This window comes from Drosophila erecta, unplaced genomic scaffold, assembly GCF_003286155.1.
Source record: "Drosophila erecta strain 14021-0224.00,06,07 unplaced genomic scaffold, DereRS2 tig00000055-arrow-pilon, whole genome shotgun sequence".
NCBI lineage: Eukaryota > Metazoa > Arthropoda > Insecta > Diptera > Drosophilidae > Drosophila > Drosophila erecta.
The window spans coordinates 17725913-17749033 of record NW_020825200.1 but is presented as its reverse complement, the minus strand read 5'-3'; the positions used below and the strand labels follow the sequence as shown (position 1 = coordinate 17749033).

General features: G+C 45.8%; 3 protein-coding genes across 4 annotated transcripts in view; 1 reads left to right on the top strand and 2 right to left on the bottom strand.

Moving 5' to 3' along the window:
- The window catches only part of LOC6540739, a 69419-nt gene that overhangs the window by 19564 nt on the left and 26734 nt on the right, over nucleotides 1–23121 (bottom strand). The window lies entirely within an intron of this gene.
- On the top strand, nucleotides 14960–16174 carry LOC6540817 (odorant receptor 45a). The gene is made up of 2 exons (XM_001970288.1): nucleotides 14960–16045; nucleotides 16112–16174. Exons 1-2 carry the CDS (start codon nucleotides 14960–14962, stop codon nucleotides 16172–16174), a joined length of 1149 nt encoding a protein of 382 aa, XP_001970324.1.
- On the bottom strand, nucleotides 22743–23069 carry LOC6540798. Its single transcript, XM_001970287.3, has 2 exons — nucleotides 23005–23069; nucleotides 22743–22950 (listed from the first exon to the last, which is right to left on the bottom strand). Exons 1-2 carry the CDS (start codon nucleotides 23056–23058, stop codon nucleotides 22819–22821), a joined length of 186 nt encoding a protein of 61 aa, XP_001970323.1. The 5' UTR covers nucleotides 23059–23069; the 3' UTR covers nucleotides 22743–22818.

Sequence of the window (23121 nt, the reverse complement as noted above, 5' to 3'; positions counted from 1 at the left end):
TCCGGCTGATCGATTGTTAAGCTGCTTGATTTGCGTTTCTTAGTCGGGATTTAAAACATTTGCGAAGTGAAAGGCAACACTCTAACTTCCATATCTTATTACATTAAAAGGATTTCAGGTTTCAGTCCAATTAAAATGTAATTAAAAGCGTTAGTAAAGAAAATATGCTTACAGCAGCAGGGCGACGTTATGAATTATGAAAGCCATTTTCATTTACCATTTCAAAACAAATTTATGTTGCACTTCATTTGTTCTGCAATGGACTGCTGTGTATCTTTCAGATATGTGCAATAACAATTCAAATTTGCCAAAGCTCTCTGCATTTTAATTTAGAATGCATGCACATGTAACCAACTCGGTTAATGGTAGCTGGCCAAAAACCAAGCAGCTTAAGGGCTAATCCGCCTGCTCCCGGTATTCAGGTTTCCAGAGCTCGGTCAGACTGCAAATTGCTTATGCTCTTTGCGTAATTACAAGTGCTGCTGGCCACCTGGAGTCCTGCCACGCCCCTCGCCTCACCCGCCCCCACGTCTTTCGCCGACAAACAATCCGAATGTAGCTCATGTGTGACATGAGTCCACTTCGCCGTTATGAGTTCAAAGTTTGCTTTAAAAATTCACATCGCCAAATGGAATGAATATAAATTTGTAAAAATATTACATTACGCTCGCATGTCTAGGACAGCTGCGTGGAGCTCTGGCGAGGGAAGCTGGCTTATTACTTGCAATGAATAAATAAACATGGGGTCCTGCGAACGCACACATGTACTACACACAGGGTCCTGCGAGTGTGCCTGTATTTATGTTTATGCCATGCGCATTTCACGAAATGAAATCCCCAGTGCAAACACACCACGCCTGCACGAGAACGCTGACTGTGAATTCAGCCTGTCAACTTGTTTTATTGACCATTTCACATGGTTAATGCTACTTCGTGCCTCTAAATAGGAAGAACTAAGGACGAATAATGCGATATGAGCCAAGCTAGCACTGCCTTTAGGAAATTTGATTTGATATCATCAAATTTGTTTTCATGCTCGCCCGAATTCGGGAATCTTAAAGCATAAACGCAGTATTTTTGCCGTCCCATATGCCGCCCTTTCACCTCCTCTCAATATCCTTGTGTCGCACAGTCGCTGTTCATTTCGCAAATAGTTGACATTTTTCATTTGCATCAATTCCGCTGGCACATCTCGCTGCTTGTCTCTTTCGCCGTCTCGTTCACGGTTATGGATATGGAAATCGACGTTCTGCCAGCGAACTTCCGCCGTAGAGCACGGCTAAATTAAAGACGTGTCTTTCGCTTTCCTTTGTCTCTTGCCCAAGGGTGTACCTCCATTTCCGGTCAGATGGTTTTCACAAAAGTAATCACATCGCCACCAATGCAAAGTGATACGGTGTATATGGATAGTATATTCGCCATACTCCGTAGTACTACCTATTTTGCATACTACTATACTATAGTACCTATACCATATACCATAACTATACCATATACCATAACTATACCGTATACTATAACTATACCATATACCATAACTATACCATATACCATAACTAACCATATACCATAACTATACCATATAGCATGCCTATACCATATACTATTACTATACCATATACCATGCCTATACCATATACCATAACTATACCATATACTATAACTATACCATATACCATAACTATACCATAACTATACCGTATACCATAACTAACCATATACCATAACTATACCATATCCCATAACTATACCTATTATGGTATGCCATGCCTATACCATATACTATTACTATACCATATACCATGCGTATACCATATACTATACCTATACCATATACCATGCGTCTACCATATCCCATAACTGTACCATGTACTATAACTATACCATATCCCGAAAAACCCGTTACCATTTATCTATAAATAAGATATAATAAGATGTATGATACAAAATATTTATTTGTCACTCCCACATATTTGATGTGCCAGTTCGCTGGGCTTTTCACATAATTAGGGGGGCTAAACCCCCTTTGAAATTACTGTTAGAGTGTTCAAAACTCGGCTTTGCAAGGTGGGCTTACTGTCACTTTTTGTTGCAGCTGTGCAGCTTCTTTTGACACACTTTGCAGCAGCGCGCGGCCCCAACATTTCATTTATTTTTATTTTCTGTCGCCTGTCTAGGGGAAAACTGAAAAGCGGCTCTCGAAATTGACTTTTTCTGCTAATATTCGATGCAGTTTATGGACACGCCACCTAGCCGCACGTGCAGCAGCGCAGGAAGCCATATAAATCCATTCCCATAGTGCATTACTCTAATCATCAAAGGTGAGCTCCACCCCTCTGGCCCCTTTCCCCCTTCAAGCCAATCTGCGAAATGGATATTCATCTCATTTTGTTTGCCCTTGCCGGCAGCTGTTTGTTCACCTGCACGGAAAAGGAAAAAGGCACCAGGGTGAATGCAGCCTATCGGTCTATCAGCGCATTATTGTATTAATCAATCAACTGCTGCACTTTCCTCCCAAGGATTTCAAAAGACTTCCAAGCCAGTCTTGGCCAAAGTACATATACACACGTATATGTAAATGTATGTATGCAAAGGGCAGGGGCATTTCCATCCACTTGATTTATTGCCCCGTGGGGCAGGAGGGCAAACATTTGCTGGGCTCATTAAGCGCGAATTGGCAATTTAACAATTTGTGAATAATTAATATTCAATTATGCAACTGCGTGCAATGATAAAGAAGCAGCCAGCGAGCGGCAAAAAATTCGAAACACAATCCATTATCCGGCGCACAAGGCCGCGCTGATGGATTATTTATGTTGCGGTAATTATACAAAGGGTTCGAGGATGGATGCTCCGGCAAAGGATCTGCTGCAGGCCTATGGACACAACAAGAACTAGACTGTTATCGCCGACCAGCTGCTGCACATTCCCACCAGTTTCGGTTTACCGCCCCAACTCCTCCCCTTCTGCGCTTTTTTGCAATAACCGCAGCGGACAACCCGCAACACTCGGGGCCATCAATGTAGGGCCGCTCCATGTGGCGCGCCCAGGATTGACGAAATATTGGACTCCCCCACCCGCACACACACACTGACTCCCCCAACAGAGCACACATACTTATGCGGCGCATTTGGCATCATGTGAACAAAAGCAGGTCAATACTTTTATGTCCTGTGTTCTTGCCACGCCCACCGCCCCGCCGATATCCTTAGCCCCGCGTCCTGTGCAAAGTGAAACGTAAAATTGTTTTTTTGTTTGTTTGCTTTGCCCTGTTTATTCTGCCGTTGTCGAGGCCCAGTTTGCTCTCCGCCGCGCAGGAAAAGGAACGGCGATAGGAACGGCAAAGTCGGAAGGGATGTGGACGTAGGATGCGGGTGGATATAGTGGCACTGGTTGTGGCGACACTGGATAAATACGGCAAAAATCCAGAAGCGCGCAATTGAAGCGTAATATTTTTATCTATTGGTCGCGGCTCAAATGGACAGTTTTTGTGGCATTTCGAGGGGTCTTTTTGTAAGCCAAATTGGAATTATAAAGCAGGCAGTTTTAGCCGAGTTCATTGATTTTCAAAGCTATAAACTGCATTGGGAATTGTTTTTACTATTGTTTTATATACAAAAATATTATAATACTGCAAATCTGTCTATGCCTGCAAGCAGTTCAAAAAGCGCGTATTTACTCAGTTGAAGTTTTCGTTGCACAGCCCATGTGAAAATCAATTTACGACTGCCAAAACACAAATCGCTGTGGTCTGCCTGCGTTTTTATAGTGGAATCGAAAATGGCATATCAGAATATGTTGGGGGAAATAAATTTTGGCCCCCTGGGCGCCAAGGCCGAGTCAACAGCAGCGGTTGGCAGAATGTTAGAAGGGCGCGGCAGTTTCGGCCATAAACAAGGAGAGTTTCCCAGAAACCAAAACCAGACGATAACTTTGACCGGCGACCGAAGCCGAGACCTTTTGCCTGTTTGCATTAAAAGCTTTTTAATTTGTATTCTAATTTCAATATTTGCTTGTGCTCAACAATGAAATGAAATCCTGGCAGTACAGAAGCGAAAAAGGATAACTGGGCGGGGCAGCCTCGCATGTGCGTGTGTGCGTGTGTGCGTCTGAGTGCAAAATGGCGGACGAAATATGCAAATGACATTAGGCCATGTAGCACAACTTCTGGCACGTTTAGGCCGCCTCGATGGAGCGCAACCAGGATGCTGGATCTGCTGGATCTGCTGGAGGGCCGGTGGCGGAAGCCTTGAATCGTTTTTTAAGTGTTCGTGTCGGAAATCTTAAGACTTCCCGCCGTAAAGTAAATAAAAATATATACAAGAGAAGGGGGAATGAGCTCTCGACTGGATGAAGTTTGAGAAATCATACGTTTCAACTCTCCTGGGGAAATTAAAGCCAAATATGGCTACGACTTGCGTTTTACGTGCATGTGTAGGTAAAGTTTTCCTTTACCTTTTAACTAAAGTAATTAAAAAACGCAAGGGGAGTAGAAAGAACCATTTAACTTGTTTTCGTGCATTTATACATGAACAGCAAAGCTTTAGAATAGGGACCAAACGTTTTACAAAGAAAATAAACATAATTAAAAAGTTATATTTCAAAGTTTTATCCCCAGATTTACGCAAACCAAACAATCGAACAATGGAATAACACTAGTCAATTTGCGAAATGACTGTGAAGGCTAAACAAATAAGATTATTTTATTTAAAATCATGGCTTTTTTAAAAACCAGGAGGTAGCTGTTGGCTTTATTGAACACAAAGGGGCCTGTTCGTCAGCATTTAAAGATGAAAATGCCATAATGATAATTTAGATAGCAATAAATTGGGTCGTTGTGGTTAATCTCGTCAGGGCGCCAAGCCAATGCGAAGAAACTCGCTAATTCGAGCAAATAGTCGTTGCAACTCCGGTGGCACGTGGCGTATACGCAATTTGGGAGGATTGCGCGAATTTTGCGCAGCGAGCTGAAAATTTCGCAACCAGCTGGTGTCATACGAGTAGCAGGGTGCGGGAAATGAATGCCCGTCGGGGCAACGGACGGCGGCTGCGGAAAATGGTGGGAAAATGCATTTTCTATTTTTGCAGTACTGCGAGATGGACGGTGCGGATTGAAGGGTGAAGTGCAAACGGAGGCTGTCAGTGCGAGCCGATGACAGATTTGCGCTGGGGAATTCTATTTCAGGAGCCGATTAGATGGCCTGTCATCGCCAGCTGAAATGAGGGCTACAACTTTGTGTCGTTCGTCGGAAATGTTGGGGCCGAAGCGAATGTCAATGATGACCGCAAATGGATGTGCCCCGGTCAATCCCAAGCTGACACATGCCTCCCGCCCCCCTCGCCGCTCCATTTCCCCCGGGAACAAAGGTTCGCGAAAGGTTTGCCTCCGCCTCCGCCTCCGCCTCCGCTGAGATTGCGTCAGTTCAGTGTCAGTAGCAGCACCACTTCCGGCGGACGGACGAGCATCCTCCTTGACGGACGGCCGAGCAGGATGTGTAAGCTCCACGCCGGCGTCACAAGGTCCGTCTTTGAAGTCGGCACTCGAGAAGCGATTTATGCATATTAAAATCATTTTTTATTAGTCCTTCTCAGTCCGTTGGCTGCCGAAAAGTTTATCAGCCGTGGCTCCGATTACAATGGCGAGCGCAAAGTTTCCGTTTGAAGATGCCCTGTACAATGAACGCCCTTGTGCTCCTGTTTGCACTGCTCTTATTGAGTTAAACAGTTCCGAAAGTTGAGCACAGGTCGGAGATGTGAGCAACTTGGCTGACTGCTTTGGCACTTGAAGCTGACTTTCTGACTCGTATTCGCATTGTTTGACTTAAATTGCTTGAGCGGACTTGGCGCTCAAATATTGCATGCGAGCACAGACAATGCTCGTGAGTAAGTAGACAAGTTGCCCCTTCCACTCGACTTGGCTAATTAAAAACAACTTGACTGATGCATTGTCCTGGCGTGTCAAGTCCTGCGACTTGCCAGCTGAGTCCTGGCCTGGTCAAGTTCGCGCAAGACATTAAAATGACCCGGTTGCCAGGGGATCCCTTGCTCAATTCACGCAGACAAAGACTTAATTGCTTGCCCACCGCCACCGCCACCGCCACCCCCCTCATGCACACACAACTAGCTTGTGGGACAAGTTAGTGGCCATTACGAGCCGAGCAGCTGCATCAGCCAAAGAGGCTGCAACAAATTGGGCCCTTGCCTTGAAGAATGCGCCGCTTTTTGCCCAGATGGCGCAGAAACTGAAGCCGAAACTGAAAAGAATGCCTCAGCCTGATGCAAATAACTTGCGAAGAAGGAAGACGGAAGCGAGCCAAGGCGAAACTGACAATGAACGCAAATGAAACTGGCAAATGAAAAAGTGCCGTGGAGCGGGGAGGGTCCTGAGGTAGGAAAAGGATTCCTACCCACTGAAATGTGGGCCATGGGCAACAGTTTTTGATTTGCATAAACAAAGGGATCAAGTGTGGCGAAAGTAGCTGCCCAAGTGGGCAGCTGATTGAAGATGATGCGGCTGTCTGTTTCTGGGCCAAAAACTATATCAAACATAAAGGAATGTACAAAAAGTCCAAAAAACTAATATGAGTTTCAATCTTGTGAAGTGTATTAAAAAAATGAGTTTACTCTTCAACGTACCAAATACAAATTGAAAGTCTTAACCCTTATAAATATATTCAATTATTCTTTGTCATCTTATCTGTTGCGAATTGGTTTCAGTGCAGCTTTCTGCGGCCACATGAACCGCCAAGGTCGAGATAATCCACCTGGCCAAGCAATTCCGTGTAGCCTGTGGTCCCTGCGGATTGCAAGCGCAGGAAGGATGGAGTCCAAGAGGCCGAAAACGAGGATGACGGCGAGTGGGTGGGTGGGCTACTGCCCCAGGATGTTGCACACTCAATTTCCTGCGCGCATATCGCGGTTTCGTCTGTCAACAAATGCAACAGAAGAAACAAAGGCTTAACGGAGTTGATTGTTTGCCAGCTGGCTGCCCGTTTCGGACCCCTCAAGTCCTCAATCCCAGCTCACTGCCATGGTTTGGCTGCTTTGCATCTAGCGCGTGCGATATTTAGAAGGCAACTAGCAACATCTTAGCTGCAGATTAGTAACAGCTTTTATTCGGGCCAGGTGCTAGGATTCGTGTGGAATTGTTCTGCCAGCTGTCAGTCTGTGTCTGTTAGCTCTGCTCTTCTTTCAGGACCCTGCCGTTATCTGCTATCCTTTGTGACCTCCTTTGAGGACTTAAGGACTGATCCTGCTCTGATGCTGGAAACTTATTCGGGCGTGTAATCGGAATAGTTTCCCTTTCTGCCCTCCGGCTGAAACTCATTTTAGTTGCAAATGTGTGCAAATTTGCTCTCGAGACAAGTTCGCTTCTCAATCGAGGCGGGCGGAAGATTGATTTTCTTGGCTGCTTCGATAAGAATCAGCTGACGTCACCGACACACACCGACACACACCCACACACACACAACAAGGACTCAAGTGCATTTATTTTTACTTCACAGCAACACACACTCTTGCACTTGGACAATGGCGGCTATAAATATTAAGGAGTGCATATAGCGCCAGCCTTCGGTTGCGTTTCGGTCAAGGAAATGGACTGTGCCCCACTTGCAAAGGACACCCCGAAAGGACATTGTGCCCGTTTTCTATGTGCATATACGTGTATAGGGGAACAAATGAGTGCACATAAATAACTATTTTCTGCGCTGCGCCCTTTGTTTCTGTTGCCTTTTTAATCGCATTGCTTTGTTCGCATTCCCTGTTGCATATTGATGTCTGTCTGTCGCAAAAAAAAAAAACCGAAAGACGAAAAATGCCGAGCAACTTTTGCATTTGCAGCACTTGACAATTTTGCACTTGAAAATGTGCGCGGTTTTTTTCCGCCCAGCTCAAGCGCATTTTGACAGTTTTGCCGCTCCTTTTTGGCCAAGCCAGCTACTGATCTGTGCCACAGTATGTGTGTGGTGAAAGCTTTCAAGCATACACGCTCGTTGGGGCAGCCAGGAAGGGATGCCCCATTTCAACGAAATGCGCTCGTTCGCTCGCTTATGTTAATTAAGCCCCCACTTGGCCCGGCCAAACTATTCGAAAAGAAAAACGCTGAGTGTTGCTCTCCGGCGAGCGCTGGATTTTCCAGCACCCAGCGCTTTTCCACCCCGCCCACGCCCACGCCCACGCCTACGCCCACACCCCTCGCCCGCGCCCAGCACTCATCTGCAGAACTTACAGACTTACATCAAACATGTAAGCATGATGCTGCTGACATTGCGCATACGCCACGTGGGCCTGCAGCTGACATCAGTCCGCAGCAGCTGCTGTTGATTTTCCCGTCCCCCTGGTATTTTGTGCCTCGCTATCGGCCTGGCTTAATCAACTTTCATTCGGCTAGATTAGCCGCCATTATTAAGGATTAATGCAGCCATTGTTGGAGCAGCGCGCCTTTGTTGCTGCGCCCATTATAACCGTCGGCATCAAGGTCGTCCGCATTTTTTCGGCCGGCCCCATTGTCAACGCAGTTTTTCATCTGCCCGCGTTGCTTATTTTTCCAGCGTTTCTCATAGATAAAGCGCATAAATGATCAAAGGCCGGGCATAAAACATCAAATAACGCGCTTGTCAAGCGCCAATCGAGGCATGGTAATGAGAAAAACAGTTTGGCATGCCGACCGTCGGGTCAGTGGAAGGCCATGGAAAGCGGTGGAAAGCGGTGGAAAGCGGTGGAAAGCTGCCGAGTGGGTGGCCCACTGTCAGTCGCTTGACAAGCGATTAAGCCAACACAAGTGGGAGGACACCAGCTACTGGCAGCTGGCGAATGAATTCGGAGACCAAAGCAACCAAACGAGGGGGTGGGCCAATTAGATGCTGGCCAGAGAGAGTGTATTAAAATCAATTAGAGATTCGCTCGCAACATGCACTCAGGTAAACGATGCTTAACTGACAGGGTATCTAATCTGATTTTAATTAAGCTGATAGTCTGCTCTGTGCAGGCGCACTGCAATCCGGCACTGGAAAAAACTGTGCAGCCTCATGGAGATGCCTCACGTAACAAGGAATGGAATATAAATATAATGGAAAACGAAAAACATTGACACCATATTTGCGCTGCAACACTATATATTCCTGCTTAATTAACTCAATTTAAACGGACCACTGGTTTACCCCGGTGTAATCTACTTGCCAGTAGCTCCGCCATCCTGCAGCACGGCATTTGGTCAATTATTACACACAAAACATTTATTATTAATGAGCAGGCCAGAGGGCAGAGGGCAGGGGGTAGACACCACCGCCGCAAGTCGATTAGGCCAATTAGTGTGGGTATTGACAATTGCGGACATTGCAATTAATTAATCCAAATGTAAATGTCCAGTGCATATGCATGAGCACTGGTAGATGACTGGACTGGTCGATATATGGCCAATCTGGAACCACTAATTGCGATCTCTCCGCCCTCTGACACTCGCTTTGATGTCATAATGGCCACAGATGAGTGACCTCTTTGGGTGGTCCTAAGCTGCTGCCTTTCCCAGCCGGGATGGGTTGCTGGGTAGTGCTCAGAGCACACGATTGACACAGTTATTAAAAACGACATGTAGAATTGGCATTCAGGCATGCGGGCAACGACATAGCCGTCGACATACTTAGGCGCATAGTTTGACAGAGCCGAGAAAGAGTGGGCCCCGCTAACTTGGCTGACAGGCGTGCAAAGTGGCCAACAGCAGGGTGCCAGGGCCCTCGTCGATGTCGATGGCGATGTCGATGTGGATGTCGAGATGGCATGCCACTGGCACTCAAAACGGAAAAGGAAACATTCCCCGAGATTTCATCGGCACAACGGGGGGGAAGCGTTAAGGAATTCAATTAGGCAGATGAGTGGCCATATGAATGTGGGCGTAAGAGTGTTTGCCGCCCGTTGGAAAAGTGCTGGCCAAGTCAAAGGCGAAAGTCAGAGACATCTGACACTTCACATGCTCGGATGAGGGCGCCTTATTGGCCTCAAGTTGTGACTAAGCTGATGTTGCTGATCCCAGCGATGAGTTCCAGGGGCTTAGGGCCAAACTTTTCAATACACCACGTTGGCAGTGCCATTCAGCTTTTCCTTCGAGGCAATAGCACTTGGACTCTTATAATGCTCGCTTAGGTGCATTTAAAAGGAAATCACACCATTTGCGCCATTTCGTCGAGGGTCTAATAACGATAATCCTATGCTACGAGTATGATGGAATCTAGCATTAGCTTCAATTACCAAAAACTTGCATCGACCGCTTCATCGTCTATTTCCACTGCGCTGCAAACAAACCAAATATTATTCGGATCCGGATGCTTCTAGCGGGTGTGCTTATCATTCATGTTTCTGCAGTGAGACTTTGTTCCTCGACTCTGTTTGCTTAGCAAATGTTGTGGTGGAGTTTCCACGGAAAGCCGGCAGGGTGGCGTCACCGTGGCGCAAGTCGAACTCGGCGCAAGTGAAGCGTTTTAATTGCTGCATAAATATTTGCTTAAAATTAGCTCATTGTGCACTGGATAGCGCTCAGCTCCAGCTGAGATTCAAGCTGCATCCGAGTTTCCGGTGCTGTGTGTGTCTTGCTATAGTCAATTACCACATATTTGTCTATAATTAATATGCTTCCCTTGGAGCCTCAGATTTGTCCCGCTGCAGCTAAGGCTTTAAGCAAACAGCAATCACTTCTAGCGAGTCTCCAGTCGTCTACGAAGTTTCCTTTATTCGATTTGGTAGTTTATGCTGGAGTTCCTCCTTCACAACTTCTGCCGCAACTCTTGCAGTTGCGCAACTCTCGCAGCTCGCAGTACGTTCGATTTTGGTTCGTTTATTTATTTATGCCGTTTGCAGCACAATCCTCTCGACTTTCCCTCCACAGGTAATAGCTTTGTGTTTGCCCCTGTCTACTTTTTGCCTTCAAATTAATTTGAGCTGTACGGAAAGAGTGCATAGCTGTTCATGTATGCATCCGGATAGCTCGATATGGGGGTAATGCCAGTTCACGTACAAAATGTAACATGCGAAACCACTTTGAAAAGCGAAAACCACGAAAACTGCATGGATGCCCCACAATTTGTGCAAATGTTCTGGTATTAGGGTACTTGTGTACGCACACACATTATACGTTTAAAGTTCAACCAAAAATAAGTCTTCACTTTCATGCAAATCCTGCAAAATTCACATAAGAAAGTACTTAATATATGAATGAATGAATGAATAATAATGAAAGTATTTAATATTTTCTTACAAAATTAACAGGGAAGAACTCAAACAAATCGCAGAAACGTAGCTTGTTTCTATTATTTTTTCCAGCTCAAACACGTGACCACTTCAAATATCGCTATGTCGCTATAACAAGAGCGAAATCAACTTCGTACATAATTAGTAATTTTGTTTTACATGCAGGAGCGATTCTTGTTTCTATTATTTGTTCCAACACTGTATATACTTTTGAAAATGCTGCAGAGATATTTACCGGTTTTACCCACTGTTCATGAATACAGCAATGGATATGCAAATCTTTAAGGATGTATCACTTTAAGGACCTTCACACGCTAGTTTACGTCTTCTTCTTCGACATTTACTGCATCTGCTTCGAATGCAACACTGACGCCCCCCATCCGCCTCCCAGTCGGCCATCAATCAAGACGACACTCTTCCTTCGTTAGAGGAGCTTTCTTCGACACTTTTGAGATGTTCGTGCTGCAAGGACACGCTAAACGTATGCAAATCATTATGTTAATCGGGTGCCATCAAATTTTTTGGCGTCGTTCATCACACTGAGCCACACTTTGCACTTGGTAATAGCAGTTTCTCACTGTTCCACTTCTCACACCTTCCTTACTCACGTCTGCACCCCTTCCTTTCCTAGTGGAAACCACCTTCCCTACCCGTTGCCTACCCGTTACCTACCCGTTCCCTACCCGTTCCCTACCCGTTCCCTACCCGTTACCTACCCGCTCCCTACCCGTTTCCTACCCGTTCCCTCCATCCTTCTGGACCACTGCTTGCTTTGGGACCACTGCTTGCTTTGCTCTTGCTGCTGCTTAGCGCCCGCGTGGCTAAGCCAAAATTTACACAGGCACAGCGAGTTTGGTCGTTGAGGATGCTTGGTAATGCTGAAATTTGCACTTTTCCGAGCACACACACACACACACACAAGCAGTGAAAGGCACACACACACACATGTACTGGCAGCAGCATAAGTAAACAAGTTTAGTATAATCAACGGTTGGCTGCCTGCCGGGCTGTACAAAAAAGTGTTGCACATCCGCTTACAAAACCCACACCCGCAGCGAGGCCAAGTCCCTCGAACATGTAGATGACGTAGTATATGTTTTTATTAGCATGCTTTGTATGCCCTGTACGCTGTCAGGCTCAGCAGGAGCAGGAGCGGGGGCAGGAGCGGGGCTGCAGCCGGGGCTTATCAGTGGGAGGGGGCAGGGGTTTGGGCAGGATTCACCTGTCTCACGGCGCTCGTAAAACCACATTACCTGTGATTTCCGAACACAGGATGGCTTGTTCATCAGCGTTGCAGTCGAGCAGGAGCACGAGCACGAAGCGATTGGGAACGGGAACTGGATATCTGCCGGTGGCCCTTTGGCGCCTTTGTGCCACGTTCATTGAATGTTTTTCTATTAATTTTTTATTGAATGATGCTTTTTCCCCACCAGCATACTGCCACGCAGGATGAGAGTGGCTCATTCCCTGCGGCGGCATGCTAACTTTATTCAATTCCTTCGCTGCTCATGTGGAACACACATTCGATGTACCGCAACCTGTCTCTCTCTAACTGCATCCTGCCCTCCCTTTCTCTCTCAGTTGTACCCTCTATTTTCAGGCGGACAAGAGCAGCTGTGTAATGTGGCTGAAAAATTGCTAGTACTTAGGACGCATCCTAGTTGCAGGATAGCCATTAAGTGCACTCGAGACACAGATACCCTTGCATTGGTTTTAAGAACAAATTTTATGGAGGATTAGGGATTCAACAAATGAAACATGTAGATTTTAATAATACATACTATAACAACAACTTAAATAGCTAATATTTCACGTTTAGCATAGGTTATCAAGTCGGAATCTTATTATCTTGTCTGTGGGGCTTGTGTTCCAATAAACAACCTAATGAAATACAGCAAAAAGGATCAACGGCTCGTGTTAAATAAAATGTTTTCCCTATGGTATCTTTGGTAATCTCCCGACTCCATACATCCCATCTATACCCCTGAACTCCCGCTGATAGGGCAACAAATGAGCAACATGATGTGAAACATTTTGCTAGTTCCTTAAACTGAACAAAGGATGGCGGATGGGGCAAGTGGGTCTGGCAGGGAAGAGCTCGGCAAGCTGGTTAAGCCTGGCATGCCACTCCATTTGGAAGACGGTTTTTTTACGGTTCGCCACAAGCTCATAAAAAACCTCCAAAATGGGTGACACACAAAGGAGTCGCACATGCACACACACACACACACAGGCACACCTTCACTTACATGAAGGCAATGAAATAAACAAAGCCACAAAGGACAGAAAACCTCAGCGGAGCGAGAGAGACGGACACATGGTGTGCAAAAGAGAGGGAGATGCTTGAGGAGAAAGAGACAGATGGTAAGCAAATTGCTGAGGAGTCCAAAAGCCGGACCAACGTCAAAATTATCGAGCAGCAGGTGTGCTCTCCTCCGTTTTCCCCATCGTCCCTTTTTCTTTCTTTCTCACCCTCATACAACCGTCTCTTTCGCGCATCCTGAGCCTCTCTTTCGCACACAGCCGCTAGCATTATTGCTTTTGTGGCTTTTCGGTAAATATTTTGCATAAAATATCAATTTCACATGCAAACGGGCGAATGTGAAACGTGCGACTGCAATGACGACTCAGACTCTATGGAATTTAAATAAAAATCTGCAAGTGTAAATTTAATTAATTACTGAGCATGTTTTCCAGCCATCACTCTTTGTTTTCACAATTTGCCAGGGGCCAACATAGCTTGCTCTAAATAACGTTGCATAACTTTTGTAGCCACAACTTTGAACAAGCCAGTGAGAAGCCGTCAGCTACAAATATCTTTCGGTTGGGTGGGGAAAATGCAAATGGCGGTTATTAAAATTCCAGGAAAAGGTCTTTATTTGGCTCACCCACTTGAGATTAATTGAGAGCAGTTAAGGTGACATAAGCCGGACCCAAAAACAAAGGACCCAAACGCAAATCGGATTGGAAAATGGTTGCAGATAATATGGCCTGGCAAATGGCTATTTCACTCGATTTGACCTAGTCCCCGCGATAAAATTCGACAGCAGATTTACTTGTTGATTTCCAACGTAATTGAATTACTCGCGAATAAAGTGCGGACCCAATGGGTTGTAAGGCAAAAAAAATTGGGAAAAGGGCTTTTTTGGGGAGCCCAAAAATTAATTTCATTTTGCTGTATTTACAGGGAATTTTTACGCCAACTTTTTGGGACAAAACACACAAATTTAAAAGCAATTTTAAAAACGGCGGGCATGAGGAAAAGTTGCTTTCGTTTGGGTCTAGCCCCTACGGGTCAAATGTCAAGGCCTCAGAAAAAATATATCTATCTATCACAACTTGTTCATAATCATAACCCTTGCGGCCATTTAACGACATTTAACGACAGGCAGGCATTTAAATATTAAAGTGAAAATAAATATATAGATAACAAATAGCGTGTAAACAAATAGGTAAACAACATGTCCCCCGACGTTGTTCTTGTTTGGGTATTTATTTGTTAATACGATATTTACGCCCCCCAAATGGAAATGGGAAAATTCCCAATCAAAACACTGCTAGTGGTAACCGTGTCACGTAGCAAGTTAACGGATGAAATAAATATTTCAGGCACAATTTCAGGGGCGGCAACGGCATCCACTTAGTTGGAGCCCCGCCTTGCCCCTCAGTGGCTCCTATAAAAGTTGGTGCAACCTAGGAACCGCGTCGAAAGCCCAACATGGACTCCAGCTACTTTGCCGTCCAGAGAAGAGCTCTGGAAATAGCTGGATTCGATCCCAGTACTCCGCAACTGAATCTGCAACATCCCATTTGGGCCGGCATACTCATGCTGTCCCTGGTTTCCCACAACTGGCCCATGGCATTCTATGCCCTGCAGGATCTGTCCAACATAACCCGCCTCACGGACAATCTGGCGGTGAGTCTGCAAGGAGTTCAGAGTACCTTCAAGTTCCTGATCATAGTGTTGAAGCGAAGGCGCATTGGGTCGCTGATTCACCGCTTGCACAAGCTGAACGAGGCGGCCAGTGCCACGCCCAAGCACCTGGAGAAGATCGAGCGGGAGAACCAACTGGATAGGTACGTCTCCAGGTCGTTTAGAAATGCCGCCTACGGAGTGGTTTGTGCCTCAGCCCTGGCGCCCATGTTGCTTGGCCTGTGGGAATATGTGGAAACGGGTGTATTTACCCCGACCACGCCCGTGGATTTCAATTTCTGGCTGGATGAGCGAAAGGCCCAGTTCTATTGGCCCATCTACGCCTGGGGCGTACTGGGCGTGGCAGCTGCCGCCTGGTGGGCCATTGCAACGGACACTCTGTTCTCCTGGCTGATTCACAATGTGGTGGCTCAGTACCAGCTGCTGGAGCTGGCTCTCGAAGAGAAGGATCAGCAGAATGGAGCAGACTGTCGCCTGGTTGAGTGTGTTCGTCGTCATCGTATAGCTCTTGATTTGGCCAAGGAACTCAGTGCGATTTTCGCGGAGATCGTCTTCGTTAAGTACATGCTCAGTTACCTGCAACTCTGCATGCTGGCCTTTCGCTTTAGCCGAAGTGGCTGGAGTGCCCAACTGCCGTTTAGAGCCACCTTCCTGTTGGCCATCATCATCCAAATAAGCTCGTACTGCTATGGCGGCGAATATCTCAAGCAGCAGAGCTTGGGAATTGCGCACGCAGTTTATGGCAACAGCAATTGGCCAAAAATGGCTCCCAGGCAAAGAAGACTCTGGCAAATGGTGATCATGCGGGCCCAGCGCCCCGCAAGGATTTTTGGCTTCATGTTCGATGTGGACCTGTCCCTGCTGCTCTGGGTGAGTTCCTGGCTTGAGTTTTGGATTGCTTGGCCGCACTTCTGATATTAACCACGCATGTTGCAGGTCATCAGAACGGCGGGCTCCTTTTTGGCCTTGCTAAGGACTTTTGAGCGTTCCCCAACTTAATGAATCTAAGCTTAGGATCAGGGCCTTGGTGTAAAGAAGTTACTTCTTGAAAGCAAAAATTATCATAATACAACAAATATGCAATTGGTGTCCTTTCTGTTAGCGCTCCACACTGCTTGCCATTTGGACGAGCGTATTTTGACGGGCTCCGCTGCCACGAAGGGATCTGCTGCCGCATGTTGATGCCACTGCAGGCATATGAAGGGGCATATGAAATTCATGAGCGCATTCCACAAAGGCAGCTGTGCAACCAGCTCAAGCGTGTGGCCATGATGTCAGTCCGGCGGACAGGGATATGTGTACAATATGTGCATACTCGTACGTATATAGATGAGTGCGCCAGGTAGTCGGAGTCGGAATTTGTTAGCTGAAAGCTGAAAGCTGAAAGTATGCAACAGCATCGTTCAGGTGGGGCACAAGTTGCTGAAAAATTGCTACTCGAACTATGTGCCGTCAGTGGCCCCGGGCTCCAGTCCGACTCAGCCGGTTAGCCGGTTCTTGAGCTAGTTTCGGGGCTGAGGCTGAGGCTCCAGCTCCAGCTCAGGATCAGGTGGAATGCGGAGCTAAGAACCCTGCCTGGTGCCTTATCCCTCGTGAATTGCGGAATGTTGCCTGCTACGGAATTCCTGGCTTGCTGCTTGCTGCCGAGATTTGAATTCGGTCGGAGGCCAAGTCGCTGGTCGGAATTTGTTTTATTAAATTTTGCAAGTCGGTATTTTGCACATGTAATGGACTCAGTACTGCCGCCCGCCGTGTTGCCCAAAAGCTATGACAAATTGTGCGGGCACCTCGGATTATATAGCAAATTACGACGGCGCTATTGCGGGCATAATTAATTTTTGTCTCTGACATTTGATTTATTGGTCTGCGCTGGTCAGCAACTTTGGCTTGACTCCGAAAAACAAACGAGCAGCGATTAATAAGCGGGAATCGCTCCTGGCCAACACGCACCTGCAACACAAACAGCCAGCAAACGCGAGCTTTAACCTGCCAGCTGGCCATCGCTGGGGATATAACTTTACAGCAAATTGTGGCCAAGATAAGGCGGCCAGCACGAGCTGAAAATAGTGGCGAAAAAAGCACAGTTTTATGTGTATTAAAAATGTGAACAAAAACGACGAAGCGGAGCACAGATTCTGTTTGCAGTTCGTTGAGCACACAATAATTCCATCAGCATCAGTGGCAGCAGTAAAAGTGGGCGTGGCTGGGGGCTGGGGGCTGTGGGCGGTGGGCGGTGGGGCAGAGATAAAAGAGCTGGCAGCACTTTCGCTGCACTGCTGTTTTTGCAGTTGTTGTGGTGTATTGTGTGGGCAGTACCACGGGGCGAATGGTTAATAATTGAACAAAAAGGTCCTTAAAGCTGCCGCGCAGTGGGCAAACATTTATGCAAAGTAAATTGGTATGCAAACTACGAATTCGAACTTAAATGTCCTAATGTTGTTTTATCTTGGTAAAAAGAGGTGGCCAGCTGGTAGTTTTCCGCAAGCTTTGCCGCAGGGCTTATGGTTTACATTTAACCAAAGATCCTGAGGCTTGACAACAAAATTGATATTCGAATTTCCCAACGAATTCCCTGAAATGCAGAAAACGAAAAAGTGTGCCACTATCTGTATTTTAATGCGTAAATGGAATGGCAAGTTTTTAAAGCGTAAAAGTGGCCGGAAACTTATTCAATTGCCCGAAAGTGGAAATTCAAATTTTCGAACACAAACGCTAATTCAAATTAAATGCAAATACCCAAGCGTTTTCACGGTAATTCCAGCTCTTTGGCTACCGCAAAATAGGCAAAAAATAAGCAAAAAATAAGCAAAAATAGGCCAAAATGTCCCACTTTAATCGGGCTTGTGTTTGCCAAAGCTATATTATTTCCATCTGTATATACTTGTATAACATATTTTTCGGTTAAGCATACAAGGCGGATGTGCAGGGCCTTGCTGAAACTTTTCTAATTAAAATTGTGCGGCTTGTTGAAAGGTTTTCAACGGCGAGGGGAGGCGGCGGGCGGGCAGATAGCCGGTTTTAATAGAAATTACATTAATTAATATTTAAAATATGCTTAAATACACATTTCTATGCATTAATTAATACGGGCTGGCACACATACACTCGCACAGCAAGTAAACAATGAAACGTGACTGGAACTAACAGCGAATGGCGCCAAAACTCCAGGACTAATCGGGGATTTGGCTAATTAAAAACGCCCCTAATTTCTTGTTTATTTGGTTAAATCCCATTTTAAATGCCGCATGCGGAAGTCGTCATGAGCGGGGCAAACAGCATCGGTGATTACAATGTTTTATTGACTGTTTTTCCCCACATAATTGCCACAGTTTTGGACTTTGTCCAAATCGACTTGTTTTCCCCTCGAGACGAGCCGCCCGCCCGAATCGCTTTTCTCAGTCGCTCAGCTTAGTTGGAAACTTTGATTTACGCCACCCGACCCTAACCCACTTTTATGGGACTTTGTGTGACCCATTTGAACATTTGGCTTGCAGCGGATCTCAGCGGATGTGGACGTGGACGTGGATGCCACATGCATGGCAAGCACTTATGCAAATTATATGGCGCACTTATGTGCGGGCAGAGGATTCGACTTTATTTGTCGGAATTTCGATGTGGCTTTCCACCAGCAACATTAAAATAAAACATAAATGCATGGCAAACTCAATGAGTGTAAGCGGGTTCAAGCGAATATTGGTCATAATAATTTTGCGGGATAAAATATTAATATTGTGCACGACCAGAAATCGTGAATTCTAAAGTGATTCCTTATGCGTATGCATGGTATAGAAACATAACAGGCTAATTAATTGTTCAAATTATACATCGAATAAATCATTCGGACCCATTATTCGCTTTCAGTTGTTCTGCTCATTGATTCGCACAATTATGTGTTTTACTTTTGAAAGAATTCCATACATGCAGAAAATATCATTTTTTACACGCCCAAAGTTGCAAGAAAAAGAGGAAAATAATATAAAAATGTAAAAACCATATTAATATGGGCCAGCCCAGGAAAATGATTGGTAAATCACTCATATTTCCCACATGTTTGGGCAGAAATCAATCAACATATTTGCACTCTTAAAAGAACGGTCTGCACTCAAAAGCATATCAGAATTGCAATTTCAGGAGGAGTGGAGGGCGGGTAATGGTTATTAAAAAGCGAAAATGTTTTCCGCCGTCTTCTTGGGAATGCCATTAAATAATCAGCACAGCTATCATTATCCGCCACTCCCAACCAAATACAGTAATTAATGGTGCCGCAGAGCCCGCCCAAATTGCAATTACCTTATGCATAATTAAATTATAATTCATTAGACATGAGCCAAGGTCTCCGGACACGTCGAAATCACGGCAATTAAATATTAGCAATGCGAAAAACATTTTCGATTCACAATCAGCGAGGATAAATCAATAAGCTTACAATGGGGTTCCACCCCTTACCAATATTTAGAACAAGTTATAAAAAGCTAATTTTCATGGATCTTGACTCGACTTATTTGGCTGAATCCTGGCAACTCGAGAGATGCACAGATGCACAGATAAAAATGGAATTGTGATTATACAACATTTAGACGTAGAGTTTGGGGCGATTTGAGAGTGAAGGCTGATGATATGGAAATTGCAAATGCCTTTGTTTGTGCCGAAGACGGACAATGTGTAATTGTTTAGGGGCAACGCGCGACAAGAAAATCGCAGAGCAATGGGCGGGAAATGTTTGAAAAATGAAAAATGTTTTCATCTGCACAGAGAACTCGCTGGGATGAGTCTGCTATTTTCTTGTTGCAATGTCGCATGAGCTGGTGATTTCTTTGTGTGTGTATTGCTTATTGGGAGTGGATTTGAAAAAGTGTATAATGCGAATTCAATTATTGTGCAAATCGCTTTTGCTTTTCTTGTGTACATTACAATTTTGGGATCCACTCCGGGCTTTGGGTTTGCCTTCGCCGACCTCATTTTCTTTCTGTTCGTGGAGCCCGTCGTTTTTCTCAGCCGTCTTACAAGATATTTTCAATTTTTGCCGTCGTGTTATTTGCCGTGTGCGCTTACTGTTTTAATTATCTTGCCTGATTTGATTTTCCATTCCTTTTTAATTAATTTCGTTTGACCATAGTTTAGTTATGTATGGGCGGTTTTCAGCATTCGATTTCCACGCGCTTGTTTGTTTTTCCTTGCTGGCGAAACCTTTTTAATCATTTGTTTTACAAAAATGTTTGCGGCTGTTTTTTCCGTTGGTGTTTTCGGTTGTAATGATATTGGGTTTTTATTCGGTTGTACGAGTATTTGTTATTTACTAATAAAATGCATGTAAGTCAGTCCGTCGTTTCAACATTTTTGTGTCTTGTATATTGGATATTGGATTTGTTTGCTGCAATAAAACCAGGCGCACTTAAGTTCGAAACTCGATACTAGACCATCAACAATTTTGGCAGCCAGCCGAGGGCAAGCAATCGAAAAGCAATTATCGTGGGAAAGTGGCAGCCAGCCATGAATGTTGCTCATGTTGCAACAACTGGGGGAACAACAAGTGCATGTTGCACTTGCTGAGGACAGCCGCACCCACCAAGCTGCCACGCCTATTTCGCCACGACAATCCGCTAACCACTTGCGCTTGGCCGCCACCCATTCACACACTGGCTGCCCGAGAATACACACACTAAACTGGTGGCTTAAGTCGGGGACTCCATGTATATTTGCGCTTTAACTTTCGAATATTCTCTTGAATACTTTCTAAATGTTCTTCAGCCCGATTTCGAAACGTTCCAAGTCCCAGGCGTGCACAGCGCTCGGCGCTCAAAGGAAAAGACAACTTGATCACAGCATGGAAAATGTTCAACTGACCGAGTGGCTAGCCTGTAGACCAGCAGAGAAGCTGCGGCTTTATCAGTTCGTGGCTGAAATCGCTCGGCCATCAGTGCGCTGCGCTCGGCAAGCTCGTCCTTCGGCTCGGCACGCAGGACTCGCGTCGCAGCTTCGTGCCTCGTGCGTCGTGCGTCGTGCCTGGAGGTTCGTGGTTCGGGCCGTGTGCGTGGTCGTGTCCTGGGCTCGGGAAGCAACATGTTGGAGCCACAGCCACATCCTTGGCTGCTCCTGGCCCTAGAAAATCTCAATTTCGAGCGCAACTCACTCGTCCTGTGGCGTCACGTGTTGCTTTTGCTGGCATTGAGACGGAGCTTGGAGTGAAAGCTGCGTTTGTTTTGCTCGCCTACGCCCAACGAGTGGGTTTCCTGCTCCGCTCCGCCACGCCGCGCCGCGCCGCGCCGCGGATTCCCAAGGAAGCTTCCGTCCCGATGACGATGATGAGCTGCGTCCTCGTTCCCGAACATTGGATATCCTTCGCAGCGGAAATTATATATGACGGGATGTGTATTACTTTGCCATCGAACAAAGGGAATGCGCTTCGCTTTACTCAGCCGCCTGCTCCTCTGCATTTGGTGATTGGGGACGGCTACGTTTTTTGGCACACAGCAGAAATCTTGACGTTTGGCTTACTTTTAGGATGATTTGCATACACAGCCACCGAAACAACAGATTGATTTGTGTCGGCCCGGATGAAATGTGCGTTGTGTATCTATTTGCTATTATCAGAATACACTCGCTTTAGGACTTGATTCTAGCTGGCAGACTTTTTAATTTCCACAAGTTTACACAGAACAGGATGTGTAGGAATCCAACCATATGTTATGTAAGATTCGAAAACATACATATTTCATGTGCTACTCGTGCTCGTTCTGCAGTCATAATGAACAGGAGGATTAGGGGAATTTGCTTTAATTTAAAATAAGGAATAATAATGGCCATTTCCAGTGTTCGCCTCCTCGGAGACCGCAGCTACATATGTATCCTTTTTGACTGATAGCGATTGCATAACTTTTTCGGTTAGTCTCCGAGGTGCATTCACACATGGCTGCACTGCAGTTGCTGAAGTGGAGCGGCTTAGAAGGTGTTTCTTTCGGGGATCGGAGGACGAACGGGACAGAGGGTTAGCTGCATCCAGACTCCGGCTGCCATAATGCAATTATGCCCTGCCTGGCGGCACAGCTCCTTTGGTACGAGTAATAAGCATTTGCATTTCACAAAATGTGGAGCAAGTCGCTGAAGAAGTTGCGCTTTGTAGGTTTCCATCGCTTCGAACACCCCGTCCTTGTAACCCCTTGAAACCCCTTTGTAACTCCTGCCTCATCAGCAGGAATGGACCTACGGCCATGTTCGCGGGGCGTGAGTTTCATGCTCATAATTTGTGCACTTTATTAATAAAGTTTGCCAACTCGGCTTGGCCGAGACGCAGTGAAAATACACAAAGCCATGCGGAGCATGAATATGAAAAAGACTGTATAACAATTGTTAAACAATAAAGCTCCAAGAACTTGTGTAAAACACAGCACTTTCTTAGTCACATAAACAAAAACGTGGGCCTAATGTTTTCGACTGATAGCGGAAGTTTTCCAAGCTTGTTGTTTGCCCTTTGATTTGAATACGCTTTAAAATTCTACACTTGAATTTATCTTTTTCCTGTGGCGCTAGCCATTGCAGAATTTAAAGGGTTCAAGAAACGAAGTTTTAGTTTGCTGAGAAAAGTGTTTATTTAAGTAACTGGGGGAAAGTGGCCAGGAGGAGTGTCCCCCAGAAACATTCTAGCTCTAGTTGTTCTGCCCGGTTTGTCCTTGTCCACTCTGCTGGTTGCCGTTTCCATTGCCATTTGGCGGTCTTGGCGGCTGTCCCTGCGGTTGTCCATTTTGGCCCTGGGCGGCCACCTGCAGGGGCATTTGTGCCTGGAAAACCTCTGGTCAGGCCACGTGGCTGATTGAGAACCCTTCAACTCTTACCAAACCCACAGCCAGAATTAGGAGGAAGATGCTGAACAATGCGAACTGCTTCATGTTGAATTGGAAACTAGCAAACTATCAACACTTCTGGTCTTTTATAGCGCTGTAACCCAACTG

What these genes read in the sequence shown, in the direction of transcription:
- LOC6540817 (XM_001970288.1), top strand. Translation starts at nt 14,960, where the DNA reads ATGGACTCCAGCTACTTTGCCGTCCAGAGAAGAGCTCTGGAAATAGCT. An exon ending in ACCTGTCCCTGCTGCTCTGG is followed by an intron (nt 16,046 to 16,111) that starts GTGAGTTCCTGG and finishes CGCATGTTGCAG; the next exon opens with GTCATCAGAACGGCGGGCTC.
- LOC6540798 (XM_001970287.3), bottom strand. Translation starts at nt 23,058, where the DNA reads ATGAAGCAGTTCGCATTGTTCAGCATCTTCCTCCTAATTCTGGCTGTG. An exon ending in TAATTCTGGCTGTGGGTTTG is followed by an intron (nt 22,951 to 23,004) that starts GTAAGAGTTGAA and finishes GAGGTTTTCCAG; the next exon opens with GCACAAATGCCCCTGCAGGT.